The sequence below is a fragment of the Phasianus colchicus genome, chromosome 5, assembly GCF_987193195.1.
Source record: "Phasianus colchicus chromosome 5, bPhaCol1.hap1.1, whole genome shotgun sequence".
Classification (NCBI taxonomy): Eukaryota; Metazoa; Chordata; class Aves; order Galliformes; family Phasianidae; genus Phasianus; species Phasianus colchicus.
In genome coordinates this window covers 44,894,939-44,918,948 of record NC_143440.1, presented here as the reverse complement: position 1 = coordinate 44,918,948, position 24,010 = coordinate 44,894,939, and the positions used below count along the sequence as shown (strand labels likewise).

The 24,010-nt window shown below is 37.3% G+C and overlaps 2 protein-coding genes across 5 annotated transcripts in view; one reads left to right on the top strand and one right to left on the bottom strand.

Moving 5' to 3' along the window:
- Positions 1 to 24,010, bottom strand: part of TDP1 (tyrosyl-DNA phosphodiesterase 1) — a 37,011-nt gene that overhangs the window by 12,926 nt on the left and 75 nt on the right. Inside the window, exons 1-14 of one of the 4 annotated variants that reach the window (XM_031593106.2) lie at positions 23,692 to 23,779; positions 22,592 to 23,139; positions 21,043 to 21,086; positions 20,283 to 20,338; positions 19,407 to 19,503; positions 18,400 to 18,434; positions 17,458 to 17,550; positions 16,519 to 16,689; positions 15,586 to 15,664; positions 13,964 to 14,149; positions 13,726 to 13,774; positions 11,952 to 12,018; positions 7,112 to 7,219; positions 4,300 to 4,402 (exon numbers count right to left, since the gene is read on the bottom strand). In XM_031593106.2, coding sequence (XP_031448966.1) covers positions 4,300 to 4,402; positions 7,112 to 7,219; positions 11,952 to 12,018; positions 13,726 to 13,774; positions 13,964 to 14,149; positions 15,586 to 15,664; positions 16,519 to 16,689; positions 17,458 to 17,550; positions 18,400 to 18,434; positions 19,407 to 19,503; positions 20,283 to 20,338; positions 21,043 to 21,086; positions 22,592 to 23,135 — 1,632 coding nt within the window. In that variant the 5' untranslated portion in view covers positions 23,136 to 23,139; positions 23,692 to 23,779. Of the gene's footprint in view, positions 1 to 4,299; positions 4,403 to 7,111; positions 7,220 to 7,456; positions 8,129 to 11,951; positions 12,019 to 13,725; positions 13,775 to 13,963; positions 14,150 to 15,585; positions 15,665 to 16,518; positions 16,690 to 17,457; positions 17,551 to 18,399; positions 18,435 to 19,406; positions 19,504 to 20,282; positions 20,339 to 21,042; positions 21,087 to 22,591; positions 23,140 to 23,684; positions 23,780 to 24,010 lie in introns of those variants that run through there. The other 3 variants (XM_031593107.2, XM_090141494.1, XM_090141495.1) reach the window with 3 other exon arrangements.
- The window catches only part of EFCAB11 (EF-hand calcium binding domain 11), a 64,073-nt gene continuing 63,212 nt past the window's right edge, over positions 23,150 to 24,010 (top strand). Inside the window, exon 1 of the mRNA XM_031593108.2 lies at positions 23,150 to 23,889. Within this exon, the coding sequence (XP_031448968.2) occupies positions 23,794 to 23,889 (96 nt within the window). The 5' untranslated portion in view covers positions 23,150 to 23,793. The remainder of the gene's footprint in view (positions 23,890 to 24,010) is intronic.

Here is a 24,010-nt window from a genome sequence, read left to right as displayed (position 1 = left end):
TATATGTAGAAATTGGATTCTTTTACTCTGAGTAAATACTTCAATTTCTGCTAGTCTTTTTTTTAAATTATTTTAATATAGTTACAAAATGTCTCTAAACTCTGATGACAAAGAACAGAGCCAACAGGCAATATTCTCATCTCTAAAGGTTAATGATACCATTGAAATGAATGACTTTTCACAGTCTGGGATCACAAGAGTGAGATTCTCTCACTGTAGAATCTAGTAATTCAACTGAAAAACAGCCTTGGAACAAGTTATCTCAAGTTACTAGACTAGCTCTCATTTACCTCATTTATCTCAAGATGCTAAACTAGCTCTCATTTGGAGATATCAGGAACCCATTTGGAGATATCTGGAACCAGAGTCTTGAAATGCTCCTGAAGCCGCATAAGAGGAAAAAAAGTTGCCAAAAGCATTGCTGTCTACTACAATATTACAAATGCACTTAATGAATAGCATATTACAGTAGTGACAGCAACTTGTACAGATATACCTGAGGGAGTACCTTAAACTAGTGTGGAGGCTGTTAGCATGGTAATTATAATACCTATCACAGCTCCATATTAGCTCCAGTTCATGGAAAGTTTCAGCAGTTTTTACTGAACTCTCTGCTGCTATAACTGTCAACCAGCAGTTCTCAAGAAAGAAACATCTTGCATGCATTAAACTATTTTTAGTTCTCAGATATAAGATTGTGCTATGCATGCATCATAAGGATGAATTCACACTGCAATAAAAAACAAAAAACATCAGCCAAGGTTTCAAATCCTCGATGCCTACAGTTAAAATTTATTGGGTTTTTTTAGCGATACTTATTCACTTCATGACAGTGACTCATCTTGCCACTATGTTTCACAAAGCCATTAGGTTCCCAAACAACCACATTCCATTCCAACCTACTCCCACCCCACTGCAAAATACAGCTTGTTTACACTTTCAAGTCCACGTTCAGTATGCAAGTGTGAGTACAATATTAAGAGTACTGGTCCCCAGGTTTCACACTTGAAGCTGTCTATATTAAATACAACATTTATTTTCCACTTCAAAAAGAAATGACAACAACGCACAGAAACTGCATTTTTTCATGACAGATTTTTTTTCTTGAGAGGTGGACACTCCTAAGATGAAAACTAGAACTTCATTATTGAAGACTGACAAAATTCCAAGTGTGTTAGATAAGACAGCATGATCAACTATCACAGGCTTGAAGCTTGTTTTAAACGGGAAAGCCCCAACAGATACCAGGAGCAGCAGAGTAGATTCAGTTATCTATTCAATCTATCTTACCTGTTCAATCTGACACAAACTTAATGGCATACTAAGAGATTCTGTGCATAGAAAATCATGATTTTTTCTTCCCTTTTGCTACTACAAACATTACAAAACAAACATTTTACATCCCATTATTTACTCGTCCAAACTGAATTTTCAGCAATGGCTCTTCTGCACTGCAGGAAGGGTTTACACTGCTTGCTACTTCAACTGATGGCAAAAACAACAGAGCAATACAGTAATAGGAGATACTGATCTTCTGAACATAGCAGGGATTGGAACGGAAAGAACAGGAATATCCTGACTATCTTCTCCAAAAAAGACAGATCTAGCAGAAAAATGGCTTTTACACATTACAAAATTAACCCCAGAGAGCCCTTTATGAACAAATTTAGAGTATGCACATGAACAAAGAATGCAACCAAACTACTGAAAAAACTTCAATGAAAATTTAACGCAATATAACCTCTGTTTCAAAAGGAACAGAATTCTCTGCAGTCCCTAAACAGAGGTCTGGCAAAGAAGAAAAAAAGCAGTCCTAACCAATGTCTTTTTCTCCTCTCAACCTGATGACCAGAAGGCTTGAGCTACATTGTGAACTGTTGTTGTGAATAGTTATCAAAACAGTTCTTCACTGTTCACATTGGATTTGTAGTGAAATAACTGAATTTTCTGTGTAAACAAGCCTACAGGCTTCTGCTAAAGGCTGGAGCAGATGTTTAACAAGTATTAAATGTGTTTTTAATCATCAGTAAACTTTGCTTTGACTGAAACTTAAATCCAGTGTCCTTTTGATGCAGTATAAGAATGAAAATAAACTTCTATTTTTAGTAACTCTCAGTTTCTTAACAAATGGCTAAAAACATTTTGCTTCAGCTGCTAAGACTGGTGCCAGCAGAAATAAAAGCTTTAGCAATTTTAACAAAATGATGACTTTCATAATTCTAGGTGTTTAATGGCAGGTGGGTCAAACTAATTTCAAGAAGGTAACACATTAACTTCAAATTGCTGAAACTTTGTGACTGCTTAAGAATCCTATCTTTCTGATCATTAAATGCTCCTTAAAGTATATTTCTCCTCAACAAAATTAAGCTTGATTCTAGAATGAAACTGAGATATTTATAGAGAAACCTGACAGAAGTGAGGTCTTCATTTTTATTTTGATTTATTATTATTATTATTATTTTAGGAATGAGGAAGAAAGTTCAAGGTTTTTTTTCCATAATTTTACCTCTAGAAGAGATGCTGGTGATCTTCCCTGCACTGCTCCATGTGCAAGAAATCCTACATAGAACTGAAGGTTCAGAATGGAATGTAAGCCTGATGTTCTCTCAGTTATGTATACTTTCTTCTTAAAGCTTGCAGATCACTCAGATGCGAAACAGGTACAGTCAACTCTTGGCAAAAAGATTTATGTTAACTCAAGTATTCCTTGTTTTCTACCCATTTGATGTATGCTTTCCAAAAGCAAGTAATCAACAGAAAAGCCAGACTCAGAACAGAAATACTGCTTTTATATAAAACAACTGCTCAATCTGACATGTTAAGGTTGTTAAAAAAAACAAGAATATATCCACTAAAAACAATTATTCTACTACAGTAAATTCTCTGCTTAGCAGCATCTGGAGATGACCACAGCCAACTTCTTAGAATGTTATTTTGTCCCTTTAGGTCAGCAGGATTTAAAAGTCCTTGCACAAATTATTTTTGCACAACTCTTTATTACTACCTTATTATTAATAGTTGTTTACTCCTGTGGTGTTGGAGCTAGGGTGCAACAATACCAACACCAATGCTTCCTACTGTAGGAAATCATCAGGGTTTTTTGCTTCAGTCTCTAATCAATCAATTTCTAAAAGCTGTCTCCCAAAGAAACCATGGCTGAAGAATGATGCCTGAGATTGACACTGTTAATCTTACAAAGACCACACTACAACAGGAAAGCCTTAGTAAGTGTCAAGAGGAAGATAAGAGTTCTTTAGCTATGGTCAGAAACTATTAAATCTTTAAAATTAGTAAATATTCATTTGGGAGTACATTACTGATCAACAGAAGTGACTAAATATTATGTGAGTATTCATGAACATTATCTAGGAAAGATGTATTCTTTAGAAAAATATTCTACATGATTTTTGGCATACAAACTTTCTCAGAGAAACTTATAACAAATCCTCTGAAAAAGAAAAAATTTCACAGAGGAAGAAGTTTGAATTGCTTCTGATCTTAAGCTATCTGCTGTTTATAATGTTTTGGTACCAATAAGTTCACAAGGAAGAAGCAATTAGCAAAAGGAACAAGAGACTTGTATCTTCCCATTATTAGGCAGCAGGTTCAAGAAAAAACAACCTAAACAAAAAATCAATCACCTTCCTCAAGTAAGATGCATGATTAAGCCCCAGAAATCAGCATCACAGGATTGTGTGACAACTGAAACAAAGCAAGAGTGATATTAACCTGATATGTTAATAGATTAAATCAAGCTGTGGTTAATAACAGTGATCTGGATACAATATTAAACCTGAAAAATGTTTAAAATATATCATTGGGAACATATGCTAAAGAGATAATCACATGCACAGTGTTTATTACACCAAACCCCATAATGTAAAAGGGCTGCACTCACACTGGATACAAGATAGGTCAACCTCATGCCTCACTAGAACATTTTTATGTCTCCTAGTTCTCAGCTCCACAGGCTAAACTAATGGATATTTGGGGTAAAACTTGTCTTCAATGTACTGAGAGCGTTATCCCAAGTTTGGATGGTATAATCATAACTAAGAGTTTAAATACTGAAGGAAGTTCTTAAACCCACATAATAATACTAGAAAATAATTAGAAGACCACCTTGTTCTCAAAGCAGAAAGCATAAGAAGAAACTGTCATGCGGCTTCGCAAATACTAAAAGCTTCCTGACACAAAAACTCAGGAATTAGTAACTAGATTATTCACTTGTGTTTGATATTCGCCAGTACTTGGAGATTCTCAACATATCTCAAGATTTGACTTGAGCTATGAACTTACAAATGCCGAAGGCAAGAAAAGGACTCCAAGTTCATATGATCGGATCATCAGTTGGGTACCATTTTTCTCCAGAGCTCCCCATGCTGCTTTAGATAGATTGGCACTGCAAAGAGAAAGCATTTCAGTAAGGCATAACCTTCACAGCAGAAAATACTGAAGCTGTAGCAATGCACTTCTGGCAGGAGGATTTCACTTCAAATCACATTAGTTTTTAATGAAAGTAATTTGAGTATTATGCCTAACTGTTATTTTTACAGCAGACTGGAAACAGCAGAGGCAATACACAAAAGGACATTGATAGAACACATGAAAAATTATACAAGCTTGCTCATATCATACAGATCTATAAAGCAAAGGTCAGCCTTTTGAATCTACTCTGCACATTTCAGATAGAAACTCAATATTGGTAAATGCTTCAATGTGACAACATTAGAAAACAAAAGGCCAGCTAAATTATGACTAGTTATAAGACATTTAGTATAGAACATTTTTGCAAGTGCTAAACAGAACAAAAGGCTAAGAGCAAGAGATATTTTGATACATTTATAAACACAAATAAATATCTAACACGCTTATCTTTGTTTTAATGTATTATTCAGCACCATGTCATTGCTAATCCTTCATTACTATTTGCTATAAAGTAGATAAAGTTGGCATCAAAAAATGCAAAACTTCTCAAAACCAACTTCTACAGAATAATATCAGGTCTAAACAATACATTTTAACCAAAAGGCATGCTGAATATTTTTTAAATAGTAGCATATGGTGAGAGAGAAAAAAAAAAGTCAAACCAACGATGAATTTCTACATTAGGTGAACCAGCATCACATTTGAATGATTTACACATGTTAACAATCACCTTAACTGCTACTATTGTAGACAGCAGCATCAACAAGCAATGAAATTTAAAAAAACAAAGTAGAAAAAGAAAAAAAGATTGAGTAACTGAACATTTAAAAGAAAATATACAAACACCATACGCTATTGTATTTGGGTTCTACAAAAACCCCCTGCTCACAGGACTGAAACTAATCTATTTTTTCATTCACAATAACAAAACCTTCCCTTGTATCAAGGAATTACTCACTGACCCTTTTGACTTTTTAAAAAAGAAAACAAGTAGACGGAAGTATAGACTGAAAGCATCCATACTTCAAGCTAGTCTGCTGCACAACTTAATCTGACAAAAGGTCAGATACCAAATATCAGCTATCTATACATTTTACAGCAAAAAGGCAGCACAAACATAAACTAAGCCTAAGTCATTCTATTTTGTGCAGCCAATGAACAAACCAGTGTATCCAACACCAGTTCACAAACACTGAGTATTAAGGAACATCAGCCAAAGGTTTAAGAAATTTTTATTACTTCAGTTGATGCTGGACACTGAAATTGAAGGTTAAAGCCCAGAGAAGATTATGGAGCCATTGCCAAGGGTTTCTGAGGTCATAATTTCAATGTGCAGCCTCAAAAGGCTAAAACAGATGCCCTAAGGATACTGATAAAAGAATTTTTGCACTATATCAAGCCCTTGTGCATCCACGTCTCAAGTTCTGTGTGCAGTACTGTTTTTCACAACTTCATGAGAACATATGGAGCTTAGAAATAGAAAAAGGCAACTGAAGTGTTTAAGAAGTTGACGTTGATTTTTTTTTCAGGAAACCAAGTTTAAATCAACAGAAACTTCAGTTTGGGGAAAATGGGCTAAGGTATAGCCTAACTTGACAGAAGTCATTAAAGGGGCAGATACAACGAGTGTAAAATTGGTATTTCCCCAATCTGAGCAAATACAACAGAATGAACTGCAAAAAAATGGCCAAACTCAGGTGCTCTTTGCAAACAACACTTCTTTTTTGCTGTCATAGGAGAAAGAACACTACTGGGCTAGTCCAATTGTGAAGCTGAAGAACAGAAAGCCCTATCACATCCAGGTTACTTGGTAATTCAATTGTAAAAACTGTAGCACATCCTCAAAAGGAAGAGAAGGATTTGCTTTGTGTACTTAGTGCATGTATTTTGTGATAACAATTTTTTACTTGTAATTACAAGGTCACCTGACTGAAGAGATAAACAAACCTCAAAAAACATGTAATAGGAGTAAACAACTACTCCTTCAACTACCCCTGCCCTTCTACATCTTTCTCCTCTTCGAGTTTCCGAAAGCACAGCAGCATACAGAACAAGGTCATATCTTATCACTCTGCATGCTCAAATACAGACTTGCAGAAAGAATAAAAGTAGCGCCCAAGATACATGCATAACATTTATTTTCTTCTGCTGATCCACTATTAAGAAATTAATTTAAAGTGTTTCTTACAAACTTTCTACATATTTAAAATTAAGTATTTTCTGAAAACACAGGCCAAGAATGACTTAAGTCAAAACATCTTCCACATTTAAATTCTCACAATTGTTTATGTTACTTAGAAAAGCTAGACTGCTTTGTTGTAAGTATTTTTCTAATGGAAGATTTATATTGTTAAGCTATGCATGTGTGTGCATATATGTATACATGCTTACACACGTGCATATGCACACACGTATCATATATATGTACACACAGTTTTTTTGGCCCTACTTTTTAAGGTCTGTTCAGTTTCCACTGAAAGTTTCATTTAAATCACCAGTAAGAGGATCTAAAGACTTTCTATAGATGGTCTCTAGAACTGAAATGAAACAGGAAATATAGATGTAAATTTTTTACACTACTTATAGTATTGTGAGGATTACGGCAGTAACTCACCTGTGCCTGCAATTGAGAACTTTTTTTTCTTTTAAATATAGAATGAGAAGTGTAAAATTAATCATTTACCTTGTAACTAAAAACCATGCAATCTTCTGGAAGTCATGAGAAGGCCTCATGTATGTCTTGATGTGAGGCATGGCATGACTTCGACCTGAGACTTCTGCTGACCATTTGCTAGAAATAGAAAAGGAATGTTTTTCGGATTTCTTTGTTATAGAACAATATATATAAAATGCAAAACAAGAATAGCCTTCTCCCACCTCCCCCCCACTGTAATATAATGCCACATTCTTTTATAATGCTATGCTTCTGTACTACATTTAATACTTGTGTACCCCACAGCAAGGCTAAAAATATTTTATTTTTTAATATTTAAATCCAGCCTTACTTGAAGCCAGAGAAAATTCTTCTTTTTAAAAACAAACATTCCCAGCGTATCAGGAACTCCTAACAAGTTTTCCATTCCATCTCTCCAGACAGCTTTCAAGAAACCAAGTCCAAACTTCCAGCCAATTTTTCTTCTTTTCTTTGAAAATGATAAACGGTTACGCCTTTAAGCAAATGAGCTTTGTCTTGGCACCAAACTAACCCTTCCAAAATTCCCCAAACTTATTACAGTGTATTTATAAACGAAGGAGAGGCACAGAGCAGATTGTTGACACTATTCTTCCACTTCCCTTTTCCGTGCCCCTAAGCCATGGAGAAACTCGAGGACTTAAGGCAGCAGAGGTCATACATAAACCAGTTTAAAACAACATGCCATTGCTGGAGTATTACAACACTGATGTTACTGAACTAAACACGATCAGTAAACCATAATGTATAGAACTGAATGTGTAGAACTGAAGGTGTAACCAAAAGCACTTTTACCTGCATCCATTAAGTCTTTGCTTAAAAATATGGAAGTGAGAGGACTTCCAAATACACCTACATCAAATCAGAGACTTCTCTTCCCTGGATTTGTGGCAGAGCATGGAATATTCCAATCTTGTTTATCTAGTTTAGCTTTCTTTTGTAAAAAGTTGGTCAAAAAGTTTATCAGCTCCAGAAAACATCTCTAGTGAACTGTGTTCACCTAAAGGCCTAAAAAGATTCAAGAAAGGAAAGCCTGGAATTATTTATTTACTGAGGCTGTTTTCCAGAACTAACTTACAATATGTGTATATATTGCTCATATGGATGTGTGTATTTGTGTGATTATGCTTTTCTCACTAATATATATAATTATCAAATATAATTATTCAGATGCTTTCAGTAAATTAACTGCTAAAGAGATGTTTTCACTTCAGCCTAAAAGCAAGCATCTCTCTGAACTGTGTAACAGAATGACAAAAGAACTGGAAGGTGTTTCAAACAAGCATAATATCTGACATTTAATAAAGCTAGATTTCAACTTCATCATGAAACTGTCCAGGTGTGTTTTAGAAAAAAGAGCTGAAAAATCACAGAAGGCCTGAAGATACAAGATCAGTTATTTTGTACAACATGGAAGAGAGCACATAATAACAAAGTCAAGGTAGTTCTAGTCAAACTGACTTGAAAAGTTTACAATTTTAAACACATAATTGGTCTAGCCAGCAGAGGATTTACAAAGTACTGAGCTCATGCTGCAGTAAATTTTGAGTGGATTCAGACTTACAAAGTTCAGTTCACCATAAATACAGTAAGCTAAATGAAACTAGCTTCGAGAAATTTTATGGAGCAAAACCACAGCTTACATCAGTTATCCTGTTGACAGATGGGTCACAGAATGATGTAACCCAAAGGCCCAAGTGGTGGGGTGATGAAAAGGACTTACATATCAACATCAACTACTTGAGCAGTAAGATGTGCTAGCTTTTTAAAATTCTTTTACACTTCTAGGGCAAGAGCTCCTTATCACTAATATATCTTAAATGACTTCAGAGCACTATTCCTGACATTTTGATCAGCAACATTACTATTTCCTCCCTCAGTATTTTGTGGTATTTCAATTTGTTTTGTTTTTATTTACACTGCCTATAATTTCCAATGCAATGATTAAGTCAATTCCACTGTGTTCAAAGCACTGATCTGAAGAGTCAATCTATTTCCTAATTTTAAACCAACAGTTTTCACTTGTCCTAACCCTCCATTTTTCTAATAGCTGTTTTTGTGTTTCATTTAATTTTTTCACAGGGAGCATGGTGGTGGTGGTGATAACCCTATGAATTCTTCACTATGAATTAGTTATCTTTTGTGGTATAGAAAAATGCTCATTTGTACTGCACTACAGATGAGAATGCTTACAAATTGTTACAAGTGGCTAAGTGGATATAAAAGCAACATTTCAGAGGTATGATTTCTTTTTTAAATGTTTGATAAATATCTGTTTCACTTTCTAGTAGATTTTTGAGTTTGAAAATAAGAGACTGCAATTTAGTTCAGAAGACATGGAACAAATATTGTTCAATACTAGTACCTGATATTTCTGGCACAAAGAAGATAAAGGACCAAACACAGCCCACCCCACCTCTACAAGTGGAGCTGCTGAGACAAGGAAGCCTGATAATCCTAACAGTCTGAAAATTAATTCATGTAAACACAGTCAGTGCAAAAGCATAGCCAGGAATAACTCATTTTCTACAACATCACCTCTTTCATCATGTAGTTCTTAACTTCAAACAGTAAGTAAGCTTTCCACTTTAAGACACTGACAACAAGGCTTAAACACAGTTAAGAGAACTCATAGCATTAATCCCCACCATAATAGAACAGTAGGTTCCCCTGTGCAAATGCTCCGTATCTTTCATCCTTTATATATTGGGGGAACAACACTGTAGCTCTTCAAAGAGGACAGACTATTCTTCAAAACTCTGAAGAATACACAACACTCTAGAAATACACAATGCAAGTATGATTACAGTCTTGACAGTGACAAGTCAAATAAGCTCTTGTCAAGCTAACTTTTCTTTCTTTGAAAATAAAAATTTGACAAGCAAACTGTATAAACATTTAAAAATGTCAATCATTAGAATAAGCATTAAAAATACAATGGTTTATGCACTGTTAAGACTGATCAATTTCTTCAAGAAAAGTAACAATTAACAAATCACTGATGATTATGTTTCTCTCCTTTTCGGTGGATAATACTGAAAGGAAAAAAGAGGCTCTAACACAGGAAAAAAAAAACAGAAAAAAAATATACCACTTACACAATAGCTAATTTAACAAAGAAGTCTAGCATTCGTTTGCTATTGTAAGAAAAATGAAATCAGTACTAAGTTGAGTTCTCATTCTTTTGAGAAATTACTTCCAAGAAATCACAATTCAGAGCTGCACTCCAGGTTAGATACACTCAACCAGCAGTAGAGTTAGAAAAGCAGCCTGCAGACAGGATAAGATTTGCATGTCTGGGAAAGAGGTTCTGCGTCTTTAGGTGAGAATACAGACCACCACTTTACTACACTGTAAATCCCTCTCTCCTTCTGAAAAGAAGATACCCCTTCTCCCTCTCTTTAAGCATAAAATATTTCTCCCCTTTTAACCCCGGCAGGTGCCCTCATTTCTTAAAAGTTCTGTATTATTTTCCAATGAGCTAGACAAATGCCTCTATTCTCTTTGCTTCTCAAAGTCTTGTTACTATATGAAGCTCACCTTGTATTTAATACTACTGAAACAGGACCAACCATTGCCTGTCTCTCCCAGATTACCATAGATAAGAGAAACAGGATATGTTAAGAACTTCCATGCAGGCTCTCCTCAACGGGCAGTGTCTTGTACTATTACAGGATAAGAATATACACCTAGACTGTCACTGAAGAGCAGATTATGGAAGGTCACTTGTTATCCACAACCAGATGGTTTTTATACAGCCTTTTTGTTGTCAGAGCAGGATATGAATACGGTCAATGAGACAGGTATGTGCAGTGCTCTCACTGAGCAGAATAAAACATTAATTGTTAATGAGATCATTCATTACATAAGAGACTCACTGAAAAAAAATATGTATTTTTTCAGTAAGATTCTCACAAAGTATATGCTTATCACAGAAGACACAAATTAAGGCTGGACATTGGCCAGCAAGACTCATAGCAGCAATCATGCTTGCTCCAGAATAGGAGATGCTCTGGGCAACTAGCAATTGTATTCTCAGCCTTCTCAGTATGCATCTTTACCAACTCTGACCGTACAACAGTGTGGGTAAAGTATCTTAACAGAGCAGCTTCCACTTGGAACAGTTAAAGTTTCTGGTGAAAGGAATGGAAAGCTGTGGTCTTGTAAGAGGTTACCAGATCTTTATTTTTATTTTTTTGATTTGTGCAAAACAACTTTTCCCTATTGTTCTCAAAAACAACACCACCACCACATTTTTTAAAAAATTCAGGCTGAGGGAGACATCTGGCATTGAATTTTTCAGATGTTTAGAATATGGCAAAAATTAGTAGTAAGTGAAAATAGAAGCTTTTAATGGAAAATGTCAGGCACCTTTTAACAAAAGACAGTATTACCATAACTAGCTGTGAATTTTGCAGTAGAACTGCAACACTGGAAACAAACAAAGCCTTCCTAACCCTGCTGTGTCTCAGCTGAACTTCTGAGAAGACTGAAGTACAAGTAGAAAAGTGAAATTCAGCTGAATTTTAAAAAAGTAACATGATTCCAATTCAGAGAAGGAAAGTATTAATAGAGGTCTATGGAATGCAAAATCTGGCATTGTCTTCCATCAGCAACAGTACTGCATGTAATTTTCACAGGTTGGAATAAAAAAAAGAGCACCTTTTGGCTATACTTTGGAGATGAAACCAGGTGATAAGAAAATAAAGGCTTTTATGTTAAGGACTTTAATGATACCTCACTTCTCATCACATTTACTTTTAACACACAAGTACTACAACAGCATAAGTTTAAACACATTGCCTAAGAAAAAGCAAGAAGTTTCACTTACTGAAAATAGGAATGTAACCACAGCTGTTTCTGTGCTGTCTGTATGCTGTATGGAAGGGAACCACCAGCTTAAGGAAAAGAAAAGAAACAATATTTGCTTTTTGAGAGACATTCTGAAAGCAGTTAGGGACTCACAAACATTATCCCTACTGTCCCCATGACTTATTTTTTGAAAACTTAAATGCTCCAGAAATATAAAGTAGAATATAGCTGAACATAATAGTAGAATTTAAAGTATTTTTACAATGGAACAAGTCCCGAATAGCAAATATACACCAGAAAAAAAAAGAACCGCTATGCAGCCTCTAGAATTAAGTCCTCTTAAAAGAAATGTGGGTAATTTTTTGACTCTGTTTTTTAGAAATCAACAGATTGCAGTCACTACTCACATAAACTAGAGGAAATGAAACAAGCAACATCCAGGAAAAAACCCACAAACATTCTAAAAAGCAAGAACTCTTCAGGTGAAACCGAAGAGTTTCCTGTATCTTGTCTTAGGCTAGCACATGTTGTAATTTCTCCAGCCAGTATTTAGGTCCCTCTGAATGGCAGCACCAATGCATCAACCACTCCTGATTCTGTATCGTTTGCAAGCTGACTGAGAGTGTACTTCACCCCACCATCCTGGTAAGAAGTTACTGAACATCTGACACCAGTATCAGAGCTTGGCACACACCACTGGTGATGGATCTCCAGCAGACCTCCATGCCACTAATCACAATATTTTAAGCCTGGCAGTTCAGCTAGTTTCCAGTCCACTCATCTAGCATGAACTTCATCAGTTTATCTGTAAGAATGTTATAGATGATAATGTTGAAAACCTTAAAGAAGATACTTCATCTAGAAACGACCTAGATCTAGATCCAGTGCACTCCTCTCATTCATCAAGCTGGTCAATCTCATCACAGAAGGACATAAGCTTGGCTAAGACAAATTTTTCCTTTAAAAAAAAATCCACGCTGATTACTCCCAATTATCTTATCCACATATTTGGACACGGATTCCAGGATTGCTTACTGCATCACCTTCCTGGGGATCAATGGAAGGCTGACTGGGAGATTCCCCAGATCCTCCCCTCCTTATCCTTACTCTTCCTGAAGGCAAGTAAGAATTCCTTCCTTTCAGTCCTCAGGAGTCTTATCGAATTGCCATGACCTTTTGAAGACTAATCATCAGTAACGACACTAGACAGCTCCCTTTACTGCATCAAACAGAACATTACAGTATCTCTTTCAGGTTGACTGAGGCTGTGCTTTCTCGACAAATACAATGATTTAATGAAGATAAACGTAGGAAGGCTGAACAGACCAACTGCACATTGCATTATCAAAAAAATGGCTAATGAGCAGTAAAAAAACGTTCTGTTATAACTGATGTACATAGTGACACTGTGAAGACAACAGGAGATAAACTTGGAATAAGTACAAACTCACAGACCTGAATATTCTGCCAAAATCAAAGTATGACTGGAATTAGAACACTGGACAAGAGCTGCATTTTCCTATACAATTAGGCATGAACATGATTACACAGATTCACATTTATATATACACCAATACCCAAAACACTTTTTTTTTTTTAATTCAAGCATAATAGCACTGGAGTCAGAATTCCATTAATACAAATAGAAAAATTCTGCTGCCACCTATTCAGCCAAGTTGTCAGTAAGTTGGCAACTTTAGGTTCATTCAACAGCAATAACTGAAATGACTTTGCAAGACATTGTAACCAACAAAAAGCTAATAAAATGGATTTCCTTTTGCTCATCTGCTTACCAGGATAGCCTTCCAGACTTTGCCTCACATTGTTCACAGTAGGATAAACCTTCACAGAGAAAAAAGTTGTCTTTAATAATGTAGCTTTAAATGTACATAAGATTAATTTTCAAATGACAAAAAAAAAAATCACCTTAAAGAAAACTTGTTATCAATCTAATAAACCATTAAAAGCTTCATTTTTTTCAAAATGAATAAAATCACACTGGAGTTTAAACCTAGTACCTAAAAGACATACCAAATGAATCGGAACATCACATTTAAGAAGAGCTGTCACACCACTGCCTGCAGCCACCAGGCTCTCCTGGAACTCTGAGCACAGCCATTTGGACCCATCTGCTCCCAGTGAACCAATGCTTGAGAACTGTCCTACAACAGGCCAAGACTCCTGTGCTGGTATTGATGAAGCATGATCTTTCAAAAGCTATTGAGGAAAATTAAAATGTTAAGACATTCAACAAACAAAGAAAACCTTAAGGAAGGGTTTGATATTGCTTCCAATATTCTCTATAGTCATTTCTGACAACAACCTGGCAATTAAGAAAGACCCATTAGTTTCTTGGGCTTGTTCAGCCTGAAAAAAGAGAAAGGTTATGGAGAGACCTAATTGTGGCCTCCCAATACATAAAGGGTGTTTACAAGCTTGAGGGAAATCAACATTTTAACATGAGTAGGTTGTGACAGAACAAGGGGGAATGGTTTTAAATTAGAGACAGGGAGATTTAATTAGATGTTAGGGGGAAGGAGGGTTTTTTGTTTGTTTTTTTTTTGTTGTTGTTTTTTGTTTTTAACTGATTTAGTGGTGAGATGCTGGAACAGGATGCCCAGAGAGGTTGTGGATTTCTCATCCCTGGAGGTGTTTAAGTCCGGGTTGGATGAGGCCCCATAGGTAATCTGACCTAGTACTTGATCTAGTGGCTGGCAACCTTACCTGCGGCAGAGGGTTGGAACCTGATGATCCATGAGGTCCCTTCCAACCTAAGCCATTCTATGATTCTATGAGCTCCAAATAAACATACTGTTCTTTCAGAAGAATATGAAACATCAAAGTTTTATCCAAAAGCATTAAAGCCAACTTTTAAGTAACCAGTAAAAAGAATGCTAGGATCTCTGCCTGTAACTGTGAAACAGGAGTTTCAGAAGTTGTAATTACAAGTCTTTTCACATTTGGTGATAGCTGATCTTAAAATTCTATTCATACCCTAAAGCCCAAGCTATAATGGGAAGAAAGCAGAACAATTGAAAAGAAAACTAAACAGTTTTTTTTAAGTTGTTGTTAAGCTGTGAACGGAATTTAAATGTCACATTAAAAACAGATGGGTATAAGCACATATAAATTTGTGTGTAGCAGAAACCTTTCCCCCCCCCCCATGGAAGGGGCTTATGACTAAAGGGCCTTAGTCAGTATAGTGTTACCAGATATACCTACATTGTTACTAATTAATGTTTTTTAAAAACACAGAAACAATGCCATAAAAACATTTCTTCCTTTACAGCTTTTTTTCTGCTTTATTTTGTTTTCACTCCTTGTCTTACTGGCAAGAAAACCTGTGCGGATGTTGGACTTCTAGTCACAGAAGACTGGTGTCCAATTTTTTAAGTAGCAATATAGGAAGCCATCTGAATGATAGTGAATCTTCACACAAGTAAATTACACTTTGGACTGCAAGCTGACTTGGGTAATAGGGCTAAGAAATATGATGTGCAAGATCTACACTGTTGTAAGTTTATGCTTTTGCTAACTTAAACTGTATCAATGTATTACAATATTGTTGTGTAGCTGCAAAATTAGGAGGAACTAATGAATGCTCTCAAATTACATTTGCAGTTAAAATGATATCATAAAAAACATTACAGTACCTTTCTGAGCCTAAGATGACCCCACTTCTCTTTATCAATACCTTGATATCGTCCAGGGGTAGAACCAAGCAGATACACTCTACAGAAAGAAAAAATATATATATTTGTAGCTTTACCACCCAACAGTAGAAATCAGATCAATGGGAAAAGCTACTTTATGACCAGGAAGTAGAAGGTAGTGCACTTCTTAGCACAAAGCCATGTCTTATTAGTATCAGAAACATACCTGCATACAGTGCTCTGTCTTAAAGTGAAAATGCCTATTCTTAACATAATCCTCATTATAATATCCTTCACATGTGTTTTCCTTATACAAGAGGAATTATTACAACTCAGACTCTTCTACCAGTAACTTTATGAAGCAAACATCTAACCCATACTGACTTAAAAGAAACTTTGCATCTCTATCACTTAAGGAGATCTCTGTCAAGTTACTGATTCATTTTTTTTTTCCATTTCTTTAAAACATATGCTTAGAAAACTAGAAATTGATCAATTCAATGTTTGATTAAGAGATTCAAATGGAACTCAATATTACAAATAAGAATGACAAAAACAATATGCATGCATACTGAAGTGATCATTTATCCAGATACAAGAATGATTACAAAATTCAAACTTTAAAAAAAATAACCTAAATGTGTTCTACACAAAACATAGAAATCAAACTATTTAAGTAGAACGCAAACTTTATAACTATGGGAGTAAATCTGCTTTGGACCACTTCATGTTCTTCAGTTTTCAGAATTAGCAGCTCAGGAAGTCTGTCAGCTCCACAGAAAACTGCCTAAAGTTAGATTCACATTAGAACACCTAAGTGTGAAACAAGGCAATCTTACAGAACTGATCTATTGTCTAACAGCTCTTAACAGCAGAATCCTTAAGCTCGGGGGGGGGGGGAAGCATACAAGTTATTATAAGCATAAGATATACCTTGTCTCTGATAAATCATGTTCTCGAATCAGATCTATCCATTCCTTGAGCACAGGAGAATTGTAAGCCATCAAGTAACTTATTAAGTCAGATTTAAAATTAGTTTCAGATTCACCAGCAGAATCAGATGATCCCTGAGGTAGCCTTGGATATAAAGGGCTTAGCCATATTCTAAAAAACAAAGCCACAAAAACAAGGACATCACACGTTATCAAAAAGTTTAAGTGATTAAAGATGATGTGAAGGTCCTAAAAATAATACTTGACATATTTACTTTACTGTGATACTACTAACTCTGAAGCAACTTGTCAGATTCATCCAGTTTTACACCCAGTATCACAACGCTAGTTATTTCACTTGAAGATGACCAATTTAAACACATTTATCCATGCAGATGCTTATACGTTTCACTGCTGTGGAAAAGGCCAGGCTCAGACATAAAGGTACTCCTCTAAAACCATCAGAAATGCTCCAGTGACTATAAGAACCACAGCCTTCATCTCTATGCACCCTGAACTCCATGGGGGAGGAGACTCAGCCTACAATGTAATAACAGACCTTCACACAAACACAAGAAGGATTATCATTTATTTATCATCTCATCGGGTCAGCTGAGGTTAATATGGTCTAAATGCTTAATTTCCAGTAAAGATGAGGCCCAAATGGTATTTTCTCAATCGTTTTGACACACAGGTTGTCTTAGAAAACAATATATGTGCTCAATTTAATTCACATAGAAAGCAGTGAAAACCAGGTGACTAAACTGCTTCAATGAATTTACTTATGTAAAGCCTGATTTTCAACCTATTTGTTGAAATTAGTGTTTAAAGACAGGAAAAGTTGTGTATCTAGCACAAACAAGAAAACAGACTAATGCAGCCATACAGACTCATGAATTAATAGCAGAGAATCAAGACCTACTAAAGTCTTGTTGCTTACCCCTGAGTTTTCTGGTGCCAGTCTTCAGCAATAAGATTGGAGGTATGTATCACAACTCGAAAACCTTCTTCATATAACAACAACATCATTTTCCTTAAAAATAGGATATATAATATGATTTATTTGTGAGCACAGCTCATCATCTTGTGACAAACATACAGAAGCAACCAGGATCTCTTGCAGAACACTTTATTTACTGCACTCTTTTTAATAGACTTACTCCTCTTACTCCTTTACAGATACAAGATGACCTCTCACATATTAAAAAAAGTTCTACAAAATGAATAATTGATAAATAAATACTGCATTGTCCTGAAACCAAAGATCTTCACTACAAAGAACATAAGATCTAATCTGTTCTTAGCAGTTACTTGCTATCTACAACATTCCCTTCGTGACACTCCTACAAGATCAAACTCAAGTTCTGCTCTGAAAAGACTAAAAAAAAAAAAATCAGTAATTGTTTCCTGATTGCTCATGTTAACTCCAAAAACAGAGTTGTAAATCAGTGTTCTGTCCAATCTGCTGATGACTGATAAAGCCTGCACTATAGTTTTGGTATTAAGGGATGAATTATTAACAGTTAGTACCTACAGTTCATTGACTCTAGTTCATAATTGGCATACCTAACACTTAAGACTTCATTTGTTTCCTCAAAGGAGAAAAATATGATCATTTATAAATAGAAAATAATAAAATAGCAATTTTCCTATGAAAGTCAGTTTTGCAGCTTTAAAATAATTTGCAGATACATGAAATAGACACATATAAAACAAGACAGACAGTACTTTCAAATTTGATCAGCAGGCATTAGGTATTCCTTCAAAATTATGTCTTCACATCCAGAAATTTTCTTGTTCCCTAAATACTTTCAGATATTAAATACCAGTAACTTTGTGTCATCTTTAGAAAGGGAGTTCCTACTTCATAAATGTTACTTACGTATGGTGAGTTCCAAATGCAATATCCAGTTTGGCCTATAAAATGAAAGAGTTGATCACTATAAATTAGTTAAAAATTCCTATTGTGTACTTCTAATATGTAACATTATTATTAAAGAGGGAAGTCTCCTTCACCTTCATTTTGTTTCATTTCACTGCTCTCTAGTGGACAGATCACAAAATACATTATTTTTTCCTCCTCACTTAACACCTTTAAAAGTTTGTCCCTATCACTTGCTAGTAACTAAACTAGCAAGTCTATCATAAGGGACATCACATTCAATTCCTGGTGTACATGTGAAAAAGACGCATTATATGTAAAACCAAGTTTGTTGGTAGCATATTTGAAATCTTAATCTCATTAAAAAATTAGTTGCTAGCCCACTATTTAGCATTAACACCCAGTTAGTACAGCACACAGCAGCTCAGAAAACTTTGGCCTTGAGAACTCACTAAGCATGGCGTTAATACTGCAATTTCCAGTAAGCTCATATTTGCCAGACTGAGGGGAAAAAAAGGAAGATCTCAATATGATGTTTTCAAAGAAGATATCCCCATTACCAACTACATAGCTCTCCCAGCAAAATCTGACCACTGGCAAGCTGCTAAAACCACATCACTCAGGCTGAAGCCAACAACTTTATGATGGAGACCCTGCGTAATAATATTTTCTTGTTTAACACCTATCTGGACTAAAAATAATTCTTTGATTAAACATAAGATCACAGTGATGCAAGCATGTGTTAGTGGAGACAGCAGGCATCTCTTCTGTAAGCCAAGACATTTTTGAAGGCAGCTATTCTGTGTAAACTTGTTGCGGGTGGCAGCTATGCAATTACACACCTTTTAGACCATAGTTTACATGTTCCTATGGTTCTGGCAAGTATATTCCTTAAAGCAAAATAATAAATTCTCGACTTCCCATACAAGGTGTTTCTCTTCTTGCAAGAAGATTGAATAGGATAAATAGCTTAAATTCAACCAAAGGATAACACAAATGTCAGTTACCTGACAGAAGCTAATGTTCTCAAAAGGGCGTGCTTGTGCAAGCAGTTCAGCTTTGGATTCTCTCTTTTCACCATGAACTATCAGCAATGGCTTCTTCCTGAAATAAAACAAGATTACTATTAAAGCATCAACTGAATTAGTAATCAACCCAAAACAGTCTTTGATGGAGCTATGACTTCCGGTCCCTAAATCCAATGACCCATTAGAAAGATGGCACTAAAGACTATACTAACGACATTAACTACATCTTAATGGTTTCTTCAACAAAAAGACAGGAAATAGGAAAAAAACAGAGTCAGGATCTAAGACAATGTTACTTTACAGAGAAGATGCGAAGGAGAAGGCTAGGTCTATTCCAGCAGTAGTTTCACATAATCTGCTCTGCTGAATTTTCAGTAAAATGCAAAATAGAAAAGAAAATTCAGTATCATAAGTGTACTTCATCTGTGATAACCTACCATTGTCAGAATGTCATTTAAAGGAAACAAGAGCTGTTCCCACAACAATACACAGCAACTCTAGCCATCACATATCATTCTAATCTCTTTCACACACTTCTCTCATGCTCTTCAACACAAAAATTTTCATTCTGTTTTCACAGTTCATCTATTCCACTGCTGTCTTGGCCTGCAATGGGGTGACTTAAATGTTACTTAATTAAAAAAAAAAATCAAAACCAGCCATACTGAACTATCAGCACTTAACACTGTCTCATAAAAAGGCAAGAAATCAGTAGAGAAACAGCAGAATAAGTGTGGAATAAGCCTATATGCACATGAATGAGTAACACTGGTTTATAATTCAATTATAAGATGAATTTACATGAACAGAGTGATTTGGAAACTGTATTATTTCATTTTTGTACGGCAAACATACCTGTATTCCTGTGGATACTGTCTCACGAGCCATGCCACATCTATACAGTAGTTAAACTTGTATATAAGAAGGAAAATAAACTCATTAAAAAGCAGTAGCAGTTTGTCAGAATGATGGAGTATAGAAAAAAAATGCTTTCTACGTGAAGTTATTGTTCATTATCACTTACATTATACAAACACATAATGATGCTCCATCACACAATGACACTACAAAACTGCAATTAGCATGTTTTAACAACGGGTTCATTTTTCAATTTCAAGTGCTTTCTTTCACATCTCTTCATTCAAGAATAAATTTAAGTTACTCAAAAGCATGTAGTAGTGTTCATAAAGTTTAGAATGCAGACAAAAATAATTATATGCACATAATGTAAAAGCTGAAGTGCAGTGTGCCCTCTGTCATGTGTTTACACCAAGAACAGAAGAAAAGCTTCCATTCAGTAACAAAAATCTCATGCCCAGATTGCAAAACACATTGTTTTATCATTCAATTACATGAAGAAGCATTTTTCAGTTGCACATTTCCAGAGCATAAGAGAGAAAGTAGTTTCACATTTGCTTGAAGTCTAAACAGAACATAGGATCATTTTTATTTTCAATAAATTGATGTGCAGTTGAAAGCATTCAGGGCTCCCTCAGTATTTTAATGAAGTTCCCTGCTGAAATCAGCTACATGGCAAAAACACGGATTATCACGTACAGGTTTGAGGATAGGGGAAATAAGCAAGCAATGGCAATTTGGCAAATAGAAAACTCACCTGAGCAGAAGATACAAGGGTCCCAAAAAGAGGAGACAAAATATCTATTAAAAACATTAAGACACAATTGAGTATAGAAAGCTTAAGTGAACCTTTTTTTTTTTTTTTTTGTCTTGAACAGCGTGATTACTACAAGTGCTAGATTCACAGACTGAGTGTAACAGACATTGACAAGTTTACTGAGTAGAACATTCAAGTCCCTGCTATGAAATGCTAAGGATTCTATGATTCTATGCTTATGGTCTTAAATAGCATTATCCCTCTCCAAGCAGAGCACCAAGTTCAAAAACTTACTAGTAGAAAGACCAAGACCAGGTATAGAAGAGGACAAACTACTTTCTCCCCTATAGAGGGTCTTGAACTTGGCAAGTTAGAAACAGAAAGGGCATAGCTAACACTTAAAGAGTTACCTGCTGCAGGTCATTTGTGCTAGTACTGACAGCAGTCCTAGAGCTCCTTGCTTTTTTTTTTTTTTTCTCCTTTTCAGGGAAAGAGAAAGGAAGAATACAACTGCCCACTGCTTTGATACCCTGTCACTCAGAGATACACAGACCAGAAACTTAACTATGTAGGGAAGGCTGCACAGCAAAGCAATTGCAGGATGTGTATATCCTTAGTCTATTTTATTAATGGGAACACAAAACACTAATCACACTGAGGATTTAAAACCTCATGAACTGAAAGCACAGCTGCAATTGCAAACTGTATCCGACAAATAAGTTATGAGATATTGTGTCTTTACTAGAACTTCTCTATAGGAACTGTTCTGCAAGTTAAAACAAAGAAATAGCCTCTGCACCAGCTCAAGCAATCACATAACACAATTACTCTTAAGAAAAGACTGCCCAGAAACCAGAGAGTTCACAAGGTAGGTAAAACTGTACAGGAGTAATGCAACCAAGGCCTCAGACACCAGGCTGCCTACAGTCACTGCTACAGGGGGCACATAAGATTGAGGAACAGTTAGTTTCCAGTTGAGTTATATGACAAAAACAGATTGAGGATCCACACAAAGAACTATAGAAGTTTCTTATCTCATTTTACTATCTGTGCACAAATCCCCTGTTAATGATTGCTTTTGATTTAGGCTTGCGACACATGAGATTCTTCTGAATGTAGGGATGGTTACTGGCACACACTGCTTTTTACCCTTATATAAAGTAAAATTAATTTCAGCCACCTGGCAATTCCCAAACCACCAGTGTCACATGCCACAGCCTATTCCACCTCTGACTTACGCCCACTTTCAGTTGCACTGATGCGTGACTGTGAGCTCAAGCCACAGAAACTCACAAGGCAATACTGTGTACTATGTCAACTAACAGTGACTTACTGGGTCCAAACCACTTGGCAGCATAAAGACAAGCACAAACAAGAGGTAACAGAACTGGTTCCTATGATATTCATACTTGGAGTATGAAGTCTCATTTAAACCAAGGAATCTTTGCATTAAAAAACCCCATAAACTAAAATTAAGCATCCTCTTGCACACAAGACCCTCCCATCCAAAATGGGCCAAAGCCCACTTCTGCGAGAGCCACTTGCTCACCTTTTATGTGCAGGGCTCCAGAATTATAGCTCTGCCCAATCCCCCTAACTTTGGTGAGAAAAAACCCAAAGGGGTTGCCTCCACTCAGCAAATCCCAGGTATCTTGGGGTTCACCAGGTGCTTCGTTATAGTCCTCTGCTTTCATATTCTTTGAATGCTCATCTTTGCAATGACTCCGAGGTTGCTCTCTGGGTGCATCACACTTTTCCTCTTTCAGTGTTTCCTTGCTGGCATGCTTCTCCCGGTCTTCAGGCTCTTCATCGCTACTAGAAAGGCACCATCCCAAGCCCTCCTGGCCAGGCCTCTGCTTTTCTGCAGGAGGTGTTTGTGCAGAGAGATGTGTGTCACTGAACTTCAGTGGAGAAGCCTTCCTCTTGTGAGCGGCCCTCCTGGCCTCGGAGCAGGGGTACTGCGGCGCGCTCGCTTCACTGCGTGGGGCACTCAGCAGCGAGGACGTCGAGGGCTTTTCACTGTCAGAATTCTCCTCAGTGCTGTCCTCACTGCTGGACACAGTCCACCGCCCGTGAGCACCTTCCTGAAGCATGTTGCTACAAAGGAAGAAGAGACTAAAAGCCACGCTGTTTCCCTTCCCAGGCTCTGCTTGCCTGTTATAATGACCCCCCCAGATTTGACACGATCCCCGTATGCAGAACAACGTGCAATAACACTAAAGCTGCTCCAAGAAACAAAGAAACGCGGGCAATAGAAGCGGCTATCGAATAGGAAGCAGCTGCACAGGGAAAGCTGCACGTGAGAAACCAGCTCGAGCAAGGACACGTGCAGCAAAGCACTCCGAGAGCAGGACTGGCATCACACAGCACTCCTCGCACAGAACCCAGCGCTCAGAGGCGCAGCCCACATCGCTACGAGAACGAGAGCTCGGAGCCCGCCCGCCGTAACACCGCCCCCGAGGCGGGCAGAGCCGCGGCCGGGCGGGGCCAGCAGCAGCAGCGCGCGGGAGCCGCGGCCGGCTGAGGGGGCGCGAGGTGCCGCCCGGACCGCCGCGCTGCGCCTCCAGCCGCCAGTCCCACCCCTCACGGCAGCAGCGATGGTGACGTTACCGGCCCCAACCCTGCTCGCACCACGAGCCCACCGCTCACCCCAGCACCTCTTCGCGCCAGCGTGCGCCCGCCCCTTCCCGTTCCGGAAGGACGGCAGCTTCCCCGGGCGCTCAGGCTGGGGACAGAGTTGAGGAGGAGGAGATGGGGGAGGCGGTGCCGCCTTCGCCCCGCCCCGCACGGCGGCGCCGTTGCCGGGCAGCCGCCGCCATGGGTTCGCTGCGGGGGCGCTGCGCTGAGGTGCGTGACGGGGCTGCTGCGGGGCGCGGGGGAGGCGGCGGCGTCCCTGGGAAACGTGGCGTGCGGTGCGCAGCCCTTGCCGGCCCCCGAGGTGCTCGGGCGGCTCCCGCGTGCCTCTCGT